The sequence below is a fragment of the Corella eumyota genome, chromosome 4 (genome assembly GCF_963082875.1).
Source record: "Corella eumyota chromosome 4, kaCorEumy4.1, whole genome shotgun sequence".
NCBI classification, from domain to species: Eukaryota; Metazoa; Chordata; class Ascidiacea; order Phlebobranchia; family Corellidae; genus Corella; species Corella eumyota.
The window spans coordinates 5,161,907-5,185,017 of NC_137493.1; the positions used below are offsets into that span (position 1 = coordinate 5,161,907).

Here is a 23,111-nt window from a genome sequence, read left to right on the forward strand (position 1 = left end):
TGCCGATTTAACACGAAGACAACCCAACGCCACGACAACTAAGCCGTGGACAACCCAACTTAATAACACCTTTTTGATTGTTTATTTTATTTAACTATTTTTTTTATGGGTGAATATGGATTTAATTGTAATTGAACCTAGTGTTTCGGAGTAGAATTGTCTTCAGGTATTTGCCGGTCAACATAATGTATTTTTTTTCTTGAATTATCAGTTACAAAAAATAATTTTTAAATACGTAACGTTTTATATGTTAAACGTAATGTTTTATATGTTGAAAAGTTGAACAAAAATTGTTCTATATCTAGTTATAATTTTTTAAAGGCGGCACATAAAAAATGCCATTTAATAGTAACAACCACCATTCTAACGGGCGTCCATAGAAACAAACTTGTTTCTAGAATACGAGACCAGCTATTTCAATATTTAAAATTACAAGATAATGATTGTGATTATATAAAGTTTAAAGCAAATAACACAACATGGATGCAAATATCAGACAAATACTAACTATTGCTAATCAATCTGAGGATGGTGAGTCTTACTTGTTATGCTTACTTTTTAGTTTAAATTTTTATTGATAAATATGAGAGCAAATATTAGCGACAGGCAAAGGACCAAGGGTAACACTATAAGGAAGAAGTGAAGGAAAGATAGGTAGGGAAGCATTAAAAGGAGGTAAGGAATGGTAAAGGGGCACAAGGAAAAGACTGCAAAATACTTTTCCATGTGCCTCTTCACCCCTCCCCTCCCTTCCTCCTTGTCTTCTCTTACCCCCTTCTTTTAGTATTGTCCACAGGCGAACTGGCACGTAATCAATTTTTTGTTATTTAAAATTTTATATGTAAGTAATATTTTTTAGTTGAGGAAGGTACCAAGTTGATTATTGAAGCTTTTAGTTTACTACAACAAGCTTTTACAAAAGCAAATCAAGGAGATGATGGAATTGATGTTTGTGGATCAGATCTTTATGTTCAATGTGCCGAAATATTGTACAAGGTAAGTAACACAAAATAAACTGATAACAAGGAATAATTATCTAAAGTTCTTATATTGTTTAAAGGACAAATAAAAAGTGGTTGCAAACTGATTTTATGAAGTTAGTTGATACTTACTAGCAGACTAGTCTTACTGCCAAAACATGAATTATTTCTAGTAATAGAATCCCAACTCATTAGATTTGTTTCTACTAGTACTGTTATGTGTTTAAATAATATTTAATGTAAACAACTATTTTAATTTCTCTTAGGTTGGTCAATTCCAAATATCACAGGAATGCTTGCGAATGTATTTTAATGGAAAACCTTTAACAAATCAGTTTCTGTGTCGTGCTTATCTTTGTCAAGCTCAACTTTTGACACCACAATCCGCAGAAGCTGCGGTAATTAAAAAAAAAATACTTTGCTAACCTATGTATTTTTATTCCTTAATTTATTTAAAAAGGTTCAAAATCTTTTTATTTTTTTAGAATAACTTTGAAACTGCGGTGGTCTACTTATTAAAAGCAATCAATTTTGCAAAAGACAAACCAAGATATTACTTCATTGTTTACAATGCTTCGGTTTTGTACTGGCAAATGGCAAGACCATTTCTTAGGCAAGGTCACAGAGGACTTCTACATCCAAGTTTGCAGCAAGTAGTTAAATCATTGGAACATATAAAAGATACGGATTATGTTTGGAGAGCTACACTTATGATGTGAGTATGCTATAAAAAATAAATATATAGGCTTACTATTTTTTGCAGGTGCTTAGTCAAAAGTCTTTTCCTTAATCAGTTTAAAAAAATTAGTCAAAAGTTCTTTCCTTAAGCAGTTTAAAATATGATTCTCATGGTAAAACTTAAATAAACTTATTATTACTTTATAAAGCATTTACAAGAAGTGTTATTCTTTAAATTATTAATTTCTTTAAATTAATTTTTACTGCATTTCTCATTTTAGAGCCTTGATTGAGAGCTTGGTGGATGCAGGATGTATGAAAGAAGCTTCAACAATTGCTCAATCTGCATCTCAATTCACTCTTAAAAACTCTCCTGTAATGTTCAAGGATGTTTTTACTTTGCAGGTATTAATTAGGGTATTGTCGATCACCATGATAAACTTTTTTATTAAATTTTTAGGTTTAAAAAAAATTTAAAATTTTTGAGGTAACTTTAAATTTAATGATGTAAGTTGAACAAAAATTGTTCTATATCTAGATATGATTTATTTAAGGTGACACATAAAAAACGTCGTTTAATAGTAAGAACCACCATTCTAACAGGCGTTCATAGAAACAAACTTTTTTTCATTAAATGTGGGATAGCTTACTTGCAATAAAATTACTGTAAATTAGATTAGTTAAATTCTTTTGTATCAATTATTTCATAGATAAAATACAAGCTTGTAGATATGGGAATACTTTCCAAAGAAATAAACAAGATGCCAAAATACACTGCATTTTTTAAATTGCAGAAAATTAAAGCGTAAGTGTTTAAATTCAAATGTTTTCATAAAAATTATTCTAACTTTGTTAATTACCTTTGTAAATTTACTTGCCTAAAAACTGCAATTTTTGTAAAATTTACATATTTTTTAGTATGTTAGGTGACAAACCTTCACCTGAGGCCATTAGAGAGTTAAACTTAGTAGTGAACTCCATCTCTGGGCGACCACCAAGCTCAAGGGTCAAAACCGCAGCCACTGATGGTGGGAAGAAGCAAAAAATGCAACATCAGGACAGTATTTCTGAAGAAGATAGGTAACAATTTTTTCCTTGTTACTCGATGTATCTTATTTAATTGTTTGCTTAATATAATTTTTTGTTAAAACAAAACATTGTAAGGTTTAACTTTTACTGAACTAAAAGTTTGCCTAATTATTTTATTGTTTTTTCATATGCTTTTTAGATTTATTGTGTCCTTTTTTGCACCCTTTTAGGAATTATTTTAAATTAATTGTTTGCAGTGCTTTTATTAGATTCACATTCTCACTTATGCTATCAAATGTTTTCTTTGTGTGCATTTAATTTGAATAATTTTAAACTTCAACTTTTGCTGTGGTGTCGTTTTTTTTTAACCAATCGAGTGCTTTTTAGTAGTCGTAGTCAAGTTGCTGTTACACGCAAAACATCAAAAACTTCATTTCATGTAAGTTATCCGGTAGCTGATCCGGTGCGCATAAACGAGAAGTTAAAAAAAGTGTTGGAAAATCTGATAAGGTTTGTTACCAAAAGATGCTTAGAAAAATGTTCCCCAAAAAATTGGGATTCTCATTTAAAAAAATGTTTCTATCTGTTTGTATACTGTTGGTAAGTTGCTTAATCATAGCTAACCTATAAACATTACTTTAAGTTAAATAGTTTAAATTTAAAATATAGTGTGTTTGCATGTCTTAACTTTTATGGTTTTTTTGTGCTTTTTTGGTTGTTAGATCACTTTAATGCATGTGTGTTACACTACATTGCTTTCGGTACTTACTACTTTAGTTTTATCGCATGTATGCTATTATAAATCAAATTTTTTGTTGAATTTAGGCCGTTTTTGCTGATTGAAGTGGCTAGGATTTGTGTTCAAGTTAACCAAGTCAGTTCAGCCAAGTATTGCTTAAATGCCCTCAAAGGGTCTGATGTTACGGTAAATATTCTTTTTTAGAATCATATTTAGGACTCTTGCTAAACTCTTAATTTTATATCAAATGTTTTTGCTGATTATATAGCATTCCAGCATTTTGGTTGAGATTGAGTTTTTAGAATGTGAAATGATGGTAAAAGAATTGGGAGATAAGCAAGAAGCTTACACGAAAACCGCTGTTGAGGTAGTATTTAAAAAAAAATTTTGTATTTTATTCTGGTTTTGTAAATTATCAAAAACTCTATGTGCAATTTAAAGTTGTTAGTTATAGTCAAAGGCTGGGGAATTTATAGAATAAATGTTACATGATAATTAGATTTTAATTTAAAAAACATTAAAAGCACCAGATTTTAAAAGAGTGTTGTTTAAATGTTAGGTCAGATTAGCTGCGATCAAAAGAATGGAACAAGCTTTACAGAATGCCGTTAGAAGTGGGAATGCTAATGTGGTACAAGGAGCCTGTGCAACACAGTGGAATCTCTGTTTACCCTTACTACAGGTACATTTAACCTTAGAAATTTTGCTAAATTACAGTCAATAGTTTTACTCTGCCAGTAAAAATATTTAAAGTTTCTTATAAATGTTGTTTTAATGGTCAAATTGGTTTAACAATGTTTGAAATGTAGATATTTACATTTAATACAATTAAATACAATTTTTCGTATGATGTTTTAGAGAAACTTGCGCAAGCATGTAAGACGACCACTAACTGCAGTTGCTTTAGCATTGGAAAATATTTCATCTTTGGAAGGTAATAATATCTTTCTACTAAATGTTTTTACAATATATATTATGTTCTTTTTAACTTTTTACACCAAAACAAAATTTTTTTTACAACTTCAGTAATGCTGAGGTGTCAAGTGCATACTGAATTAGCTAAATGTGAGGAAGCAGTTGAACAGATTGAAGCAGCTGTTAAACATGTTGATAAAGCTCTTAAACTTGATGACTCAGGTATTTTTGATAACAATTTTTGTGTTTAAAGTCTCTTTATTTTAAAACCCTGTATATATAAAAATTTATTTAGAAAAATGAAAAAAAAAAAATTTTTGTTTGTTTTATTTAGGTTTTTACCATGAAAGGTTAAATACAATGTTGCATAGATTACAATTAAGTACTCAGCTTTATCAAACTCCAGACAGACCAGAAGATGTGGCTGCTATTATTATTGAACAGGTACAGTTTGTTATAACTTAATGCATTTATTTAAAATAATTTTAGTGGTGTATACATGTTTAATGTTAAATTTGGTAATTTTAATGTTACTTAAATTTTTTTCTGAAAACCTACACAACAAGTGTTAGGCTGTACTGTATCACTTTTAAGTTAATGAAGAGAATTTAATTTTTTTCTACATTTAGGCTCGTAAAAGTAGACATTTATTTCTACATTTAGGCTCGTAAAAGTAGTGAGAGTGGCAGTGTAAGAATGAAAAGATCTTTGTTGGTAAGAGCTGGTCTTGCCTTGGCACCTGATGCATTTCAATATGTTCTTGATAGTGAGAATCAAATGAAAGGTAAATTATAAATTTATTTCTTTACTATCTATTTTTCCTTACACCTTAAATAGTTTAATTTTTTAAATCAGCAAAAGTTGTAAGAGTTTTCTGTGTTTTATATAAAAATGCTATTAAATGACAGCAGTTACAATGAAAAAATAAATTTACAAAAAAATACATTTTGTTTATATATAATTTTTGATTTTTTAGCGTTTGATGCATTCAACAGCCCAAGACATAAAGCAAGAACTAAAGGTTAAGATATTTAAGAACAATATATATTTGTAGAATAGATTCAGTAACTAAATAAGATTTAGTTTAAGTTTTTTAAGAGGGGTAAAGCTAAAGAAGACCATATTAGTTTTAGTTTGTGTAGTTAGTAAATAACATGAAAAAAGATTTAAAAGTAAAGTTAATTTTATGTAGATAAGAAAAACAGTCTAATAAATTTTTTTTTACATAAACCTATATTTTGATAGATTTTTTATTTAGATATAATTTTTTTAGTAATGGGAGGTACTAAAGGACTGGTGTCTGCAGTTCTTGTATTGGGAGCAAAAGCACAACAGTGGAAAACTTGTGTCAGTAAAGCACCCGGCCATCTTAAAAGACTTGGAGATGAAAATGATAGAGAAAGGTAAAACAAACATTTTTTTGATGCCAAATATTTAGTAATACGAAAACTGAAACCCAAATTTTTTACAAGTTAAGTTTGATAGGATGTAAAAAAATTTGGCAATTAAACTGTTTAAATTTTTTAACTATAAGAACTTTATACTATTATATTTTATTATATTTTTATTTAAAGAGCAAGATTATGGGTGGATCTTACAAAAACAGCTCGCCAACAACAAGTATGGGATGTATGTAGAGTAGCAGCAAGGTTTTGTTTGTTGTATGATGATGCAAGGTGGAAGGTTAATCCTAAAGGTGTGTTATGAATTAAGTTATGTAAAATAATTTGCTAAGACATATTGTTGACTATAAAATAATCTAGTGTCATCTGTAATATGTAGATGAAGTTAAAATTAAGCTTGTTTAATACAGTCATGAACACCAACCAATACTAGCATTAGCGGTGAACATAAATTGATAACTAATTGCTTACAATTTAAAACCTGCTTTTAAAAATCAATTATAAATTACAAATACTTTACTTAACAGTGCCATTTGAGCCTGAAACTCCTTCTAAAAAACGTGATTCAGTCCAGGGTTTACCTGTCCCCAATACAGGAGATAGCACAGTGTCTGATAAGAGGAGTCCTAACACTCAGGATAAATTACCAGATTCAAGTATTCATGATGCTGATCTGCTTCGGTTTTTGGCTGAGGTTCATTTTATTAATGGGGAGGTAAGGGGTTTAAAAAAATTGGCTTTTGTTCTAAAATTATTATTAAATTTAAAAAAGTTTATATAAATTAGTAGTTTGGGCCTATTTAGTTAGGTAAATGGTTTATTTAGGATGCTACTTAATGTTCAATTCACAAAAAATATATATTTTTTTTGACATAAGACTTGTTTAATTTAGTTCAAAAAAATTTCAAAGATATATTAAACTTTTGTTGACTAAAACTAGCATAAAGAAGTCTAAAACTGAAGTGTTACATAAATTGGTTTAGGAAAGTTTAATAATTAAAGATTTAAAAAAAATGTAAGGGAGCAAAGATATTTCTACAACTCTAAAAAACAAGTCTTTTTTACTTATTTTTTCTGTAGGCTTTAATTCACCTTCTAAGAACTGAGAATTTAAAGTTGAACGAAAGTCCAACTCCTCCAGTAGATAACAGACAACGTCCTAAAGGACACGACTTCAAGAAGCCAGAAGAAGAAGAGGATTGGAAGGATTACACGGATTGGATTCATCTTCTTAACAAAAAAGCAACTGATGCTTTCTTGAGAGCAATAGGTAAGCTTTAGTCGCCCTATGTATTTTAATTCTATTTTTATTTTATACAGACCTTTTACGCAAAAAGATTCAATTTTTTTATGTGCATTTTAGACAATATTTTATTATTTAAAGTTTTTATGCATTAATAAAAGTGACCAAAAATATACAATTAATAGCAACACATTAATACTAAAAAAAAACATAATTAAATTTATGCTTAAAAACACACCAAAATTAAGAAAATATTTTACAATTAATTTTACAGTAGCCTATAAAATATTATGGTCATTAAGTATAACTTATAGTCATTAAAAGTTTACGGCAGTATTTAAAACATCATTTAATTTTTTTTGTGTTAACCTTTTTTCAGAGTTAGGTATAGAGTTAGAGGAACAGTGGATTATATGCAGTGGTGCAGCTTACTTATGGAACTATAACAACCACGTGTTGGCTGCTTTCAGACACTCTGAACTTGTTCCAACTTTTGAACGAGTTTTGTTTGGCATGAAACAAATAGGACATTCATGGTAAAAGATTTTGTGGTTTTGTTTATTTAAAAATTAAAATAATACCTATATTAAATACCGGCCGCGTGGTGATACCGGTGGCGTGGTGTAGTGGTAAAAACACTTGCTACACCACCATGAGGTCGTGGGTTTAATCCCCACTGCACTCATGCTGTAGCGCCCTTGAGTAAGGCGCTATAAACGGTATGAACTCCTGCTGAGCCAGCACTTAATCAACAGCATAATTACCGGGCAATTATAATCTATAATATCCCAAACTGCTAAAGGCAACTCAAGACTGGGTCGGAGTAACAGTTGTTACTCTATGTTTAAGTCGCGCATTAGACTTTCCCACACCGAGGATAAATATATACAAAAAAATATAAGCTTAAAAAATTCTTAATATTACTAACAATTACTAAACATCTTTAGATAGGTTTTTATATTTAATTTTTGTTCTGCAGTGAAGCTGCTTTACTTGTGAGAATCTGTGATGTTATCGCAAAGGGATTACTGAAACCCTGGATTCCTAAAAAGCCACCAACTGATGGTACAGTGGTTGCGCAAACTGCTGCAACGACTGCTGCTACAAAGGACACATCAAGAAAGAAGACAGCACCGAAAGGCACTGGTACAGCACCAGGAACTACCCAGGGGCTGATGGTGGATCCAGAAGGTTTGGGGGATCTTACTAAAGCCTTAGAGGTTGGTGGTTGTAAAAAATATTTAATTTTATTTTTTAATTTTATTTTCTTTTTTAGGGTCTTAAACTTAAGAAATAAGCCATGTAACATTTTGGAAACCCTATATTGTTCCATTGTTTATTTATATTATGTTCATTTTTTTATAAAATCTATTTTTTATAAAGTTTTGTGAATATGGCCTTGAAGTAACCAATGGAGAAAAGAAGGGTGATGTGATACAGACAGCTATCAGACATCAACTTTTGTCAACTTGGGCTCAACTTAAACAAATGATGCAGCAACAAATTTCACCAAGTTTTGGGGTGGACAATGAGGTACAGATTGTTTGTTAATCTATTGCAACAATATGTTTTTTTTGCTCTTTAAATGTTGCTTTGTTAAATATTTAAAGACTTTGTTTGCAAGGTTTTTTATTGCTACTTTTTAATACTAGGTTAATTTTTTTACCCAGAAATTACCAGACCAAAGAGATATGACAAAAGCATTGGTAATGCTTGAAATGTTGTCATTAAATCGGAATGATATGATGCCATTTACTGTTCCAGAAATATCTGAGGTACCAGTAGTACAAGTTATTTAATTTTTGAACTATATATATTTTAAGTAATTTTAAATTATTAAAACTAGTTAAGAATCTTTTTATAGGCTAAGAATATACCCTAAAATATGTTAATAAATTTATTATTAATTTAAATATTATGTTCTTTAATTTAAATGATAAAGTCATATTTGGTAAAAAATTAAGTTTATTCAAAGTCTAAAAGATTGTCCTCGTCAATTTATTATCACTTGTTTTATTATTTCTCCAGGTATGTGATGTAGTAGAAGAATGTAACTGGAACGATGCTGCAGTTGAGTTAGAAGTTTGGACCAGGTTGGCTCAGTTGTCAAGACTACAGAAAAATCATTCACTTGTAGTTAGATGTGCTAAGAAGGCTTTAAGTTTGGAAGGGTCAGCCGTGAAAAGGGAGAGTGGAAAATCTAACCACGACAAACTGTAATTTTTTGGTTTCTAAAAGCTGTTATATTTTGATGTACTATAAAACAGATGTACTAATATATATGTAAAAATAAGTTAAAAATCATATAAAATTCATTTTCCTATATTGGAAAACTTTTCATACCCAAATTCTATTTTTAAAATTTTTTTAGACATAAAAAAACTGTTGCATTAGAGATGTTGGCATATACATCTTGTGTGTTGGGAGAAAGTTTAATGGACACTTGTGCAGCTAACCCTCCCGCTAGAAGACAAGCCATGCATAGTTTTGTAGACAGGTGAATTGATAAATTATGTTGGTTTGTTGAAAATTTAAAACTTAACTAAACTAGTATTGTTTTTTCTTAACTTAAAACTTAAGGTAACATATTGTAAATTTAAAAAAAAGTTGTCTTTGATGAGTTTTGATGATTGTTAATGTCTTTTTCTAGTTTAAGCTAAGTTAAACAGCATATAAAATTTATTTTAAATTTTTTTACAAATAATTATAATATATTTTTTGCAGTGGATTGTTTGCGGAAAGAGCTAAAAACTTTGCATTAGTAATGACAGCATCAAGAAGATGGTGGAATGCAGCACTCCCACTTATTCCTTCGCCTCTGGAGAGGGAGTTGCTAAGACAACCACTTGAACTATTACTTAAATGTATTTTACACACAGCTGCTTCAGTGCAAGCTCAAGAAGAAGCTGAGGTGATTATAATTTTTTATCAAAATAAAATGTACTTTTAATTTAGGAATAAAGCTGATTGCCAAATTTATTATGTTAAATTCATAAACAATTTGTTTTTTAAAATATTTTTAAATATTCAAGTTTTTAACAAATGTATCAAAAAAGTTGAACATTTGTATAACTTGTTTGAGTTGTACATTAAAAAAATATCTCTTGAAAATTTTGTTTTTTTTAATAGGAAACCGTTGAAGATGATACGAAAACAGTAAAGGTGATAGAAGGAGGGGACACGAACGAGGATAAACAAACACAAAAACAAAGTATCGGTGTGTCACTAGGTGACCCTAGTGATGATAGAACTCTCAGGGCAGCTATGTATGGTGTCCTATTTCAAACTTATGCTGATAAGGTAATTTTTCTTTTTCATGTTTGTACATAAGATATATTATACAAAAATACTTTTAGTTTTATAAAATTTAGTAAAAGCTGTAAAAAATTTCAATATTCTGATTGGTCATTAGGCATTGCTTCTTTACCTTTTGTAACAGTTTACTAAAAATAGTCTTCAATTGCTTGATACAAGGATTTTACAACCTATTGGACCCATAAAAGTTTAAACTTTAACAAAAGCCCGGCAGCATGGTGTAGTTGTAAGAACACTTATTACACCACTTGAAGTTAACATATTTTAAACGGGTTTTAATATTTATTGTTTCTTTAAGTAGAACCTTTTTTTAATTAAATTGCCACCTATTTTTGTAATTTGAACCTATTGACTTCTACAGGGTGAATGGGAGGAAGGTTTAGTGGTGATGGACAGAGCTTTACATCACATGCCTCGCACCAAACATCGATTACTTTTGTTCAAACACAGGGTTATCGTGAAAGCAAAATTGGGCAAAAATGTGCAAATGGATATTGCAAAATTCAGGGTAAGAATTTACTTTTCAAATTTAATTTGTTAATTGTTAAACCTTAAACCATGTGTAAGACAATTTTTTTTGTAGCAACGTATAATTGTACTTTAAATTCAAGATATTATCGTTTTTATTAAAACTGAAATACTTACAATTATTAATAAAAATACCTTTTGCAGGACATTTATGCGTTTTAAAATTTATTTAACTGTAATTTTAGTTTTTGTTTAAAAAAATGTCTTTTTAACATTTAGGATGAGTCTGAAGATTATGTGTCACATATGTGGCATCGTGTTTCTCTTTGCTCCAAGAATACGATGGAACAATTACTCGCGTTCCAACATGCCATCGAGGCTCTCTACTCTGATGACACCAAGTGGCAGAAATTTGAGTATTTGCTTGAGTTGTCGACGTGGATGTATTCAAATGAGTTTGCTATCAATGGTTATTTTACAATTTTTTTAACTTAAGTTTTATTGACTTTAAATAACATCTTATATTTTTTTACTGTACAACATAAAACTTTGTTATATTTAGAAGCTATTCAGTTCTGTAAAAAATCATGTTGGTATATTTTTTAATTCGGATTATATAAATCAACTTATTGGTATATGTTTACTTAAATTTTAAATTTTTTTAGACACTGTAAACGTGATAGAATGGGGATGTGATATTCTACTTAATCTTAAATTTGAAGAAGTCAAAGTGGAAGTTGAAAAAGTGAAAGGAGGAAAAAAGGGAAAAGCGTCGAAACCTCCCACTAGAGGTCAGCCTACACCAAAAGCAGGCAAAAACACTCCAGCCAAAACCCCAAAGAGAGCTACTGATTCAAAACAAGAAAAAAAGGTTAATCAATAAGTTTTTTAATTAAAATCTGAATTATAAAAACTAAAATTATAACGATTTTTTTTTAGAAAAAGGTTGAAGACAAAAAGGAGGAACCTGAGGAAGTGGTTCCAGTTGAACGAACTGCTATAATAGGATTGGAAGCCGATAACCTGAACCTAAAACTTGAAGATCTTCAAAGTACAAGACAATTGGAAGGTAAAAAAAAATTTTTTTTTTTGCATAGTTTAATTTGTTTTTAGTACCAGTGGTCTTACCAAGCAAATTAAACGGGGCATACTAAATTTGGTATTTGATATTTAATAACTGGCCCACCACTTTTAATGCTGTCCATTTTTTTGTAAATAAATTTATCTTTAATGTGGGAAGGTCGAATGCGCGACTTAAACATAGAGTAACAATTGTTACCCCGACTCAGCCTCTTGTTGCCTATTACAGTTTGGGATATTATAGAATATAATTGCCTGATAATTATGTTGCTTATTAAGTGCTTGCTTAGCAGGAGTTTATATTGTTTATAGCGCTCAATTCAAGGGCGCAACAGCTAAAGATCACTTGGGATTGAACCCAGGACCTCATATAATGTAGGAAGTGTTCTGACCACTACACCACGCTATCATTAATTTCATATTTTTGTTAATTTTTTTTTTAATTATGTAGGCTTAATTAGAAGTCATGTGATGATGGCAATAGTCAGTGGTGTGGGCTCCAAAAAGCATTCAGAATATTGTCAACTTGCTTATGGATATGTAATGAGGTTGGTATAAATAAAAGCATATAGCATATAGCTATTTTATAATTTTAAAACCTTTTATTCGCTAAAAATGGTGTATGCTTTTTTCTTAGTTTAACTTATTCATAACTAGTACAAAATATTTTTAACCCTAATTATAAAAAATATGTGAAACAAATTACCTAATATTAATTAATGTTGTTAAGGTTATGGAAAATTGCATTAACATCAGCGGGTATAACTTTGAAAAAAATGCCTAAATTGGATTTAGTAGAGGATGGAAAAAAGACTGCTGATCCTAAAAAGAAAGGAACACCGGCAGCTCCGGTTGCCCCAGAGAAAACTAAAATCAAGAGAAAAGGTTAATTGGTTTAATTTTTTTAATGTTTGTTATGTGCAAATATTAAATACATATTAAAAGCGAAAAAATGATCATTTTTTTTAAATTTAAACAAAAATGTAAAACATTTTGAATTTACTAGTTTTGTCACATTATAAATCATGTTTTTGATTCTTAACTTTTGGTGTGACATCATATTTATTTTAAAATTAAATTTGCCTTTTTATCATAATCCACCTTAAGCTAATTTAAAATATACTCTTAATACAAAGGTCCTTTGGATGAGATGCCCTTCAGTACAGTTGATTGGTCAACTTATGATGTGCCTGAAGAAATCAAACAAGCTTTCCTTTATGATAAAACTGACTGTGGCATTAATAAACAGAATATTACTTGTGCTGCTATGACAGTTTATTATTTATTGGTAAGTTTAAAACTAAAAAAATAAATGTAGTTTAAAACTAAAAAATAAAGGCTATTGTATTTAAAAACATATGCCAATAAACAATTTTTAGGGCATAAAAAACTATCAAAAAACTTTAAACGTAAATAATGAATTGTTGCAGAAATTGTCAGATTTCTTATGTGATTGTGCATTGAACAACCTATCTCTACCAGTACTTTCACTTGCTGGTGTTATAACTCAAGTTTTACTCAAAAGTAATAGTTGGACTCAACTCATAAACATAAAACAGGTATTATAGTTTTTCATGTACTAAAAAAATTAGCATTGTTCGTAGTTAATAAATTAAAAATTCTTAACATAACACAGCTAAATTGTAATATTGAATATTCTTTGTTATTAGTCCTTCTGTTAATAGCTAAACTTTTATTATTAATGAAACAAGTTATACATTAAAACATTTTAATTTTTCTTGATTTTTAGATTATTATTTGTTATGAGTTACATTTGGTTAGTTCAGCAAACTATTGGGAAGGTTTGATTGATAACAAGTTCTTAACAGCAGATGAACAAGTTCTATCCAGACAGGTTAATGGTTGAAAGATCATAATTAAATTGTTAAAATTTTTAATTTAAAAACTTTTTATGTTCAATTTTGTCTTTTAGCATATTTTAATGATATGCTCTAAATTTTTAGGGTCTTGAATTAAACAGAATTCACAAAGAAGTAGCCAAGAGAGAAGAAAAAAGAATCAGAGAAGCAAATGAAGCTGCTAATGGCCAATTCAGACAGGTTAAATTAAAAATAAAACTTACAGAACCTAAAAAAAATGTGTAAAAAAATGCCGCACTTTGTATCTACATTAAAACTTTGTTTAACTTTAACACTGTATTTAATCTTATTTTTAATAAAAAAACATGCATGGGTCATTACAGGTCAACTCTGGCAATTCTATGAAATCTAAATCAACTGAAGCTAGTGTAGAAAGAGGACCGGTTACTTTACATGGAAGAAAAGTTGGTGGGGTTAACATGAGTGAGATATGGACTAAGAAGGCTAAACTACTGCTCAAGTAAGTTCAGTTTGTTAAAAAATAAATAAATATAATATTTGAAGAAATTATAAAAAGGTTTTTTGAAACTAATTAGGTTTGAAAACCTATTTTTTATTACACCACCATTTTTAAAATCCTAGATAATTTAATATTATTTACTTGTAGGTTAGGTCATTACCAAGCTAGTCGAACTTTACTTAAAGAGGCATTAACAGTAGCAGAATACAACAAAGATCATGTCCTAGTATCTGAGATAAATCACACTTATGCAGATCTAGCTATAAGAGAAGGCAATACTGGTCAAGCCTTACAACTTCTTAGAAAAGCTCAAGAGATAGGCGGGGATGAGTTGTTTTGGCAGGTATTTATGTTTTCATTTTATTATTTTCAATGGTAATTAACATTTAAACATAGTTTTTGAAAACTCATGATAGTTTTGCCTGTAGGTTAAAATACTGCCTTTGCATATATTTCGTATTTTATATAAATTAAATAATATTAAGAAATTTGGTGCGTTTACTTTTTAGGTTAGTTTTTCTAGTTAAAAGTAATTTAAATTTTTTTTAAGTTACATGTAAAGAGTTATATTTGCAGAACATTTGTAAATTATTTTTCAGGAAAACATTTCTTTGGTTGTTGACACTTTAATATTTCACCAAGACCCTTCGCCTGAAGATGCCCAATCTGTTGCAAAAATTGTTAAAAAGGCAAACAACTGCTTGGAAAGCTTGTCAGCTACTAGACCAACTAAGAAAGCTACTATAGGTGAGGGTTTCTTAAATAAATCAATTTTTTTACTGTTAAAATATTATTTTCATTCAAAGTTATTTGCAAAGTTTATAAATAAAACACAATCAAATACAAATGTTTGTTAGCAGAAGTAATTTTTTTTTTACATTTTTTTAAAGTTAAAAAATGTATATGTGTATGTAGTAATGTATCTTTAAATTTTTATGAACTTCTTCAGGTTTAATGACTGCAGAATTAACAGCCAGATCAGCATTGTTAAGAATCAACAAAAAAGTAAGCCTGGTGTCAACACAGTTGCAAAAATTGGAGAAAGCTGAAAAAATTATGCAAGATCTTGGATTTCACAGACAACTTGCTTTTATACATATGGTAACAATATAATTTTATCTGTTTTTTTAAAAAAAAATTATATTTGTTATTTTATTGTTTTGTTTTGCAATGATATGATTTAACTTAATGTTTATCATTTTTTAATGTTTTTAGAGCCATGCAGATATTCTAATGGACATGGCAAAATCTTCGAAAAACCAGAAGCACCAATACCTTCTATCTGCTATTAACTTGATGCAACAAAGTTATTGCAATTTGGCAACATTATCAAGGTACTCCAACATTTTAAAAATTTTTGGGTATTTTTGTAAAGAATCATTTAGTTACACATGTAAAATAATGTTTGATAGGTTTTTCTATTTTTGTGTTATTGTGTTTATTATTTAGTTTTTGTTTTAAAACTATTTTGTTTTTAGTGAGATATCATTAATGGAGACAGACAAAAAAGTTAGTCTTCCAATTTTAAGAGAAACAATGAACGTACAACTTCATCTTGTTAAAATATTGCTGGATACTGCAAAAATATCAGCTGAAGAAGACCGTGTGACTAAAGAAAGAGAAGCTGCAAAAGGTAAAAACTTGTTTTTTTTTCTATAAATTTATTACAGTAAAAAATTCATTTAATTAAATAGAAGTTTCTTGAAAATCCTAATTTAACTTGAAATATGGTATAGCAGTAATTTTTTGTAAGATTTTAGCAAATAGTGATAAATTTAAATAAAAATCACTAACAATAACAGCTTAATATTTAAATATTAGGATTTTCTGACTTATTGTAGCTGTTTGGTTTGTTCTTTAAATTACAGGAAAAATAACACATCTGCAAAAAGTTATTTATACATTTAAATAATTTAAATATTTTTTTATTTGAATTGCTAAACCAAAAAATTATGATTTTAGATTCACTGCAAAGGATTGTAGAAGGTTATGTTGGGCGAAGTGAACACGATTTAACTTCAAATGAGAAAATATGGGAGGAAGAAAGAAGTACTTTACTGTTGAGAGCTTCCACTATTCTAAACTCCATGCATGAGAATATACCACAAAATCATGTTTTGAGGCAAGTTATGTGAAAATGAAATTTTAAACAATGTTTTTTTATTTAAAAATTGTTGCAAATTCTAGGTAAGGTTATTATATTAGGTGAAATGTAAACCTTACTAAAGGTTATTTTCTAATTTTTTTAACCTATTTTTATCTAAATTTGAATTTTTAAGCTACATCATAAAATAAAACATTTAAATACCTAATTTCTTTTTAGAGCAAAATGGTTGTTTTTGATTGGTCGATCCCTGCATTTATTAGCAGACAACAAGTCACCCTACTTACCTGATATAATATGGAATATCAACAAGGTTTTGCCTGATGATTATTTGAGGGAATTAGGAACACAAAGCAACATGTCTGTAGTTAAAGAAGTAGAAGTGCATTCAGGTAATAACTAAACAGTCATAGTTATTTAAATATAAATATTTTTTTAATAATATATGTAACAAAATATTACTGAAAAAATTGCTAATAAATTATTCAGATAAATTTAAAAAAATTTAGTCTAACTTTGCTAAAGCTAGTAAAGTTTTCAAGAAAATAATGTTATATTTTTTTTGTTTAACACAATAATATGAAAGCTTTTTTTTTGCATAGATGAAGATATCGAAGAAGAACCTACACCATTGTATTCAGCCAACCATGAAATTAAATTAAACGAGGAGGCGAGAACTGTCATCAGAGATTCAGATAATGCTAACAGGTACTAGTTTAAAAAAAATGAAATACATTTAATTTACTTTAAATAACTAAATAATTCGTTTAAACTAATGTCTTGTGTTTTGAATATATTAGATAAATATTGTTTTTTTTAACCAAAAAAAGACCAAAAAATGGGTATTGTTTTATTTAAAAACGTTTGCTAACAATTTTAAACCATTTTATTAATGTAAGAATGTTATGACATAACTTTGAATTCTTAAATTTTTTTTGCATGAAAATACAACTTATACATATATGTTATGGTTTTAACTTTTTTTTAGGTTACTAAGTCAGGCAACTGAGGTTCTGGCTCAATGTATAAAGTTATCTCTCCAACTACAAGCCACTAATATTGTGAGTGAAGCTAGTATTGAAATAGTTGAATGTTGTGGGCAGTCTGATCCTCAAACTTCAGCAATTTACCTTTCTCTTCACCAGGTAAGTTTTGAAGTTTTGGTTGAATGGATGACAATCTTTTTTGTGCAAAATTGTTTTTTATTTATTTTATTTTATATTTAAAATTTTTTGACATAGTTTACACTGAAAATAATAGTGTGCTTAACAGTTCCTAGTAAGTAAGCATTACTGTATATTATTCATTATTAATGTAGTCTAAAAGCTACGTTAAGTCTAAAAATGTCACCATTACTTAATATTTTTAAAATATCACTATTTATATTTGTTTAAAAAATTTAATTTTATTTAATTGGTTTTAATATTTTTAGAGTGCGGAGTCAGTTATTAAAATGAAGCAACTAGTTATGAAAGCAGTTTCTGATCCAACTACATCTAAGTTTGCTGCTCTTATACATCAAGTAAAGTGTTACTAAAAATTGGAACTAAAAAATAATTACTTTGCCTAAGTATATGAAAACATTATTTAGCTTTCTTTATTTTAGTGCCATGTATTTTCAATTTTTAATTATTTTTTTTATAATTTTTCTGTATTCTTACAACTTAGAACAACTGGTTGTCTGAGAATTTTGTAAGTACTGGGTTACATGAATCTACTGTTAGAAAGGAAGCTTTGGAATCTTTAAAAACTAACTTTATTGCTTGGAAACGTCTACAACTGGTATTTTATTTTAATTTTTTTGAAGTTAAAATGATATATATTAACTTGGTGTTTGTGTGTAATATTGTATATTGTAGATTATAATTGCCCGATAATTATACTGCTGATTAAGTGCTGGCTCAACAGGAGTTTACACCGTTTATAGTGCCTTACTTGAAGGGCGCTACAGCATGAGAACAGTGGGTATTGAACCCACGACCTCATGTGTGGTGTAACAAGTGTTCTTTCCACTACACCACGCTGCCAGTCATATTTTGTGTCTAAATTTTGCCTTTTTTAAGTTGCTTTTATGCTTTATAGCCTTGCATACTTAATCAAATTCATAAAAAGTTCAATGATTTTAAGTTTATTATTCTATACAGGCTTCAAACCATTTGGATTTGCTCAAAGATTTACCTTCATTTTACAACATTGTAATTCTCCAACATTCCCCTTGTCATAACATGTTGTATTGTGCTATATTGGATAAACCAAAACCTGGCACTGGTACAGTAGATGACAGAAGAAAGGGGAAAGATAAAAGTTTAGCCTCAAATCAGCCTTCAAAATTTTATGTCACAAGAACAAATGTTGATAAAAACAGGTAAATTTGGTATTTTTTAAAAATGTTAAAAAATATTTTATTTTATGTTTACTTATTTGTCCTTGATGCAAGGACATTTAAAAGTTTCGATTTAAAAGTAAAGTAACATTTGTTTCCTCGACCCAGTCTAAAGTTTCTTTAGACAGTTTAAGATATTATAGTTTATAATTGCCTAAAAATTAAACTGTTAATTTATTTACCGCTCAGCAGGAGTTTATAGCGCCTTACTTAAAAGTGCTAAAGCATAAGAGCAATGAGGATCGAACCCTGGACCTCGTGTAGTAAATTCAAGTGTTCTGACCACTACACCCTGCTGCTGAATTAAAACAAGTTCGTGGCCTTTCACTACATAGAAAAAAAAATTTAATGCAACATTTTATTATTCACAGTTATGATGAGATTATGGATAAACACGAAGACTACCAACAAAGGTTAATGAGTTTTCTGCTGCAAAGCGAGTACCAGAGATCACAGTTGGCTCTCCGGCAGAAAATGTTGCAGAAATTATCAAACGATTCAGCTCAGCTGACAATTTCTGCAACCACTTTGGAAGAGCAAGCAATGGAAGAAATGAAATTACAGGTACATAAAAAATTTAAGATTTTTGTTTTGTTCGACACTAAATTATTTTTATTATTTAGATTTTGCAGATAAACATTTATATATTTTAAGATAGTGTACTTTTAAAACTTTTGTATTAGTCAATGCATCAATAATGTTTACAAAATTTTAATTTTTATATTTGTTGTAAATTTATCGGTTGATGGCAGCACTTTAACAAGTTATTTGTTTATGTAATAAACATTTATTTAATTTACAGGAAAAGTTTAATGAAATTTTGGATGACATGGAAAAGTACTTATCACCTGTAACTTCTTATATAAAATCTAAACTGATTGACCCTATCAACGAACAAGCCAAAAAACAGGTGAGCTATTGTAAATTTTGATGGTATTTGAACTTAATGTGTAACAATTTTAAATGTGTTGATTTTTTAAATATTGTGTTATTATTGATAACAACTACCTATTTTACAATTCATATTGCATAACATGCATACATTTTTTTATACTTGTGCGAAGTCCAACCACATGGTCTAACTATAGGGTTACTTTGTTTTGCAGTTTTGAATACAAATACTTTTATTGAATAATATTTAACTTGTTAATTAATTTTTGGTTCTGCAGGAGTTTGTACTATATTTAGCACCTAACTCAAGGATATCTATTTATATTACACAGAGTCAACTTTTTTTTATACGAGTCAACTTTTTTATTTTATATATAAAAAACCCAATTAATGTAAAGTGTTATTTTTTACCTTTAGCTTGAATCCGGACAACCACTTGCTGAGTTGGCTCAAGAATTTGTCGTGATTTTGGCTGAGAACAATTTACAACAACTTCCATTGGAGGCTTTGCAATGTCTTCAAACGCCACACGTGGACTCAATCAGCAGAGACTTTTCATTGCAGGTTATTACAAGTTTATAATTTTTTACTTTTAAATCTAATGTTCGACGAATATTTTGTAAAAATTCTCTTGATTGGCTTTAATATTTTGTGTTAAATTGCAAAAAATTTTGGTTTCTTTATTGATTAATTGAAAGGAGTGTCAGTGTTAATAATATGAAGCAAAAACTTTGTGAATCGAAAAATCTTTTTTTTACAAACACCCAAAACTATTTTGATCTTTTTTTTAGTTAAGAAAACTTTTGTTTAAAATAAATTTTTAATCAAAACGTTTTTTATTTTAAAATTAATCCAAATTTTTCATCTTCCAGCTCCTTCACCAACGTTATTATGTTGATCCAGAAGAAGAGGCTCTTCGTCAAGAGAGGAAAAAGGAGGAACTCAAAAATTCTCCCAAAACTCCCAAGGCAGCTGGAAAGGATGCGGGAAAGAGAGGTGGGGCGACACCTGGTGGTAAGGTGGTGCCTTTGAACAGAGAACTTACTCCTGAGTGTTTGGCAGTCGACACTAACAGGTTGGTTTACTGTTGTACTATTTGTTTTTAAGAAACTAACGAATTGCTGTGGCGCCCATGAATAAAGGATTATAAACGCTATGATTTTTGCTAAGCCAGCACCTAATCAGCAGGTTAAGTATAATTTTTAATTTTCTAAACTGGTAAAGGCAACTGGAGACTGGGTCAGGGTAACTAATGTTACTCTGCGTTTCGGTCGTTAAGTCGACCTTCCCTCATCGAAAACAAAGATATATATATAAAAAAAAATGTAAATTAAAAAAAAAATCAATCTCTACAAGCTTCTGTTAATTCAAATTTAAAAAAAGGCTAAAACTAAGTTTTCTTGATTTAAAATATTCTTAATACAAACAAAAATAAAAATCTTCTCCTTTTCAGCGTGCATTACATCGTCGACCCTCAAAACGATTGTTCTGAAACCGAACAATATCGACCGATCGAAATTTTCGAGCAAGTTAAACAAATGTACGGCCAGTCTTTCACCTCGAGATGGTCGGGTTGTTACGGAACGGACGAGTACCCGAGTATAGGTCAGTGGGAAGACAACATCAAAGATTGCTCGGCCTTCATCTTTTACGGAATGGAAAAATTTATTGCACAGGTTGTTGAAATATTTTGAAATTAAAAAAAATAATTTGTTGATGTTAATTTTATATTGTAAAATTAATTTTATATTGTAAAAATTGTATATTGTAAAAATTTTTTGATGTTAATTTTATATTGTAAAATTTAACAACGGTAGCAAAACTTAAATATATGTTCTTAATTATGTAACGTAAATTTGCCTGATAATATTTTGTATGAAAGACGTAGTTATATTTATAGTAGCTTATTGCGCAAATTTTAAATAACAATCGTCGACAAATTTGTAACACGAATACTAACTTACAATCTTTTTGAAACATTTAACTAACAAATCACGTGATAACGAAAAGATGTCAGTACGTGACTTATAGTGTAAATACGTGACTAGGATCTGATAACACTTAACGTAAACAACAAGATGGCGAATTCGTTGCACTTATTTAATTTTGAAATGTTAATGTTTAATTATCGTTTTAAAGCATATGTGTAAGAAATAGATGACTAAATAAAGGAAAAAATTGTTTTTTGTTTAGTTTCCACCGTCCAAGTTGGCTGCACTAAACTTAGAAGATTGTCAACTTGCTTTACTGTTGGACAAGTCGCAGACCAACAAAAGTTTTAGACATCAAAGTAAGGTGGATGTTGATAAGACCAACACGTTGTTGTCCATTGAGAGACCGTTACAGGTAATACGTTATGGCTTTTTTGTTGAACAATCCACGAAAAAGCTAGATTTATGTCAAAAGTAGTGTGCCAAAAAATATATTGTTTTTTAAAAAAATATTTTTTTAACTTTTAGACTGCTATGTTGCTAAGTCTCAGCGGTTCGAATACGGTTTGCCTAAATCAATGGCCCACCACGCCAGAAGATAATGCGACCAAACTTCAACAAATAATGGAGTCGATTTTGGAAGAGGGCATGCTGTTAGGACCCGCGATTCGTAAAATAATCAACCCGAATCTTATAAAGCCAGAGCCCATTCCGGTAGAAGTACCGGCGACACCAGGTACAGATATTTTTATTCTGATTTTTTTGAAGGTTTTAAAAAGTTTTTTTAATAATAATTCTTGTCGTTTCAGCTGGCAAAGATAAAGGTAAAGACGACCTCAAAACTAAAGGCGGTAAGGCTGGTACAAAAACACCAGCTTCTCGCAACAACAAAAGCATAAGCGTAGAAGACCCAACACCGGTCGTCGAAACTCCCACTGTCGAAGAAGTCGATGACGTCATTACACCTGACGTCATCGAAAAAGTCGACGAAGTGGAAACGAAATTGGATTCTTCTTGGTGTAACATGATTGTGTTTGGGTTACCAAACCTAATGGTCACTTAAATTTTTAGTTTTTTCTTTTAGGTTAATTGTTTATATAGTTTTATTATTTAATATATTTTCTATTGTTTAACTTTGTTTGTTTTATTTATTTTTAGTTACTTACAGGCTATTTAACTGTGATATATTTTTTCAATAAAATTGGTTTGTTTAATTGTTTTTAAGTTTTTTAATAGGAGATTACAGTTTTATTAAAACTTACGATTTTCTTTGCATTGTGATATTAGTATTTCTTGTTTAAATATTAAGGTATGCATTGTTTAAATAATTAAAAACCAAAAACACGCAAACTCAGTATAGGTATTTATTTTTCTTGGTATAGGTATTTAAAAAGTTAGGTTCTGAAGCCCCAAATTATTTTGTCAATATTTTGAGCCAAAAAACTGAAAGGGTTATACTTCAGAAATATTGCCTTGCGTATTTCTAAAAAATAAATCAACCTTATTATTATTGACGAAAGTCAAGAATATATTTTTAAATTTTGCGAAGTCACCAAAACAAATTTTATAAAGTTTAATAAATTCGCAATGGTCTAACTATCATTCAAGATAA

General features: G+C 29.3%; 1 protein-coding gene across 1 annotated transcript; it reads left to right on the forward strand.

The window, feature by feature from the left end:
* The first annotated feature begins 410 nt into the window (after positions 1 to 410).
* LOC145751568 (cilia- and flagella-associated protein 46-like) lies at positions 411 to 22,662 on the forward strand. Its single transcript, XM_082567747.1, has 57 exons — positions 411 to 531; positions 860 to 996; positions 1,247 to 1,378; positions 1,466 to 1,695; positions 1,940 to 2,063; positions 2,369 to 2,463; positions 2,577 to 2,738; positions 3,513 to 3,612; positions 3,695 to 3,793; positions 3,986 to 4,108; positions 4,285 to 4,360; positions 4,453 to 4,563; positions 4,676 to 4,785; positions 5,005 to 5,125; positions 5,615 to 5,744; positions 5,916 to 6,037; positions 6,272 to 6,459; positions 6,825 to 7,014; positions 7,367 to 7,523; positions 7,967 to 8,207; positions 8,371 to 8,520; positions 8,658 to 8,762; positions 9,016 to 9,203; positions 9,359 to 9,484; positions 9,712 to 9,898; positions 10,117 to 10,287; positions 10,664 to 10,810; positions 11,050 to 11,239; positions 11,436 to 11,641; positions 11,710 to 11,839; positions 12,302 to 12,398; positions 12,581 to 12,735; positions 12,987 to 13,138; positions 13,281 to 13,409; positions 13,601 to 13,705; positions 13,815 to 13,910; positions 14,054 to 14,190; positions 14,338 to 14,533; positions 14,790 to 14,937; positions 15,140 to 15,291; positions 15,406 to 15,524; positions 15,669 to 15,823; positions 16,153 to 16,312; positions 16,514 to 16,686; positions 16,897 to 17,002; positions 17,283 to 17,439; positions 17,727 to 17,816; positions 17,963 to 18,076; positions 18,439 to 18,659; positions 19,049 to 19,241; positions 19,480 to 19,587; positions 19,986 to 20,132; positions 20,441 to 20,643; positions 21,022 to 21,244; positions 21,762 to 21,914; positions 22,028 to 22,235; positions 22,309 to 22,662. Exons 1-57 carry the CDS (start codon positions 480 to 482, stop codon positions 22,560 to 22,562), a joined length of 8,451 nt encoding a protein of 2,816 aa, XP_082423873.1. The 5' UTR covers positions 411 to 479; the 3' UTR covers positions 22,563 to 22,662.
* Positions 22,663 to 23,111: the final 449 nt, after the last annotated feature.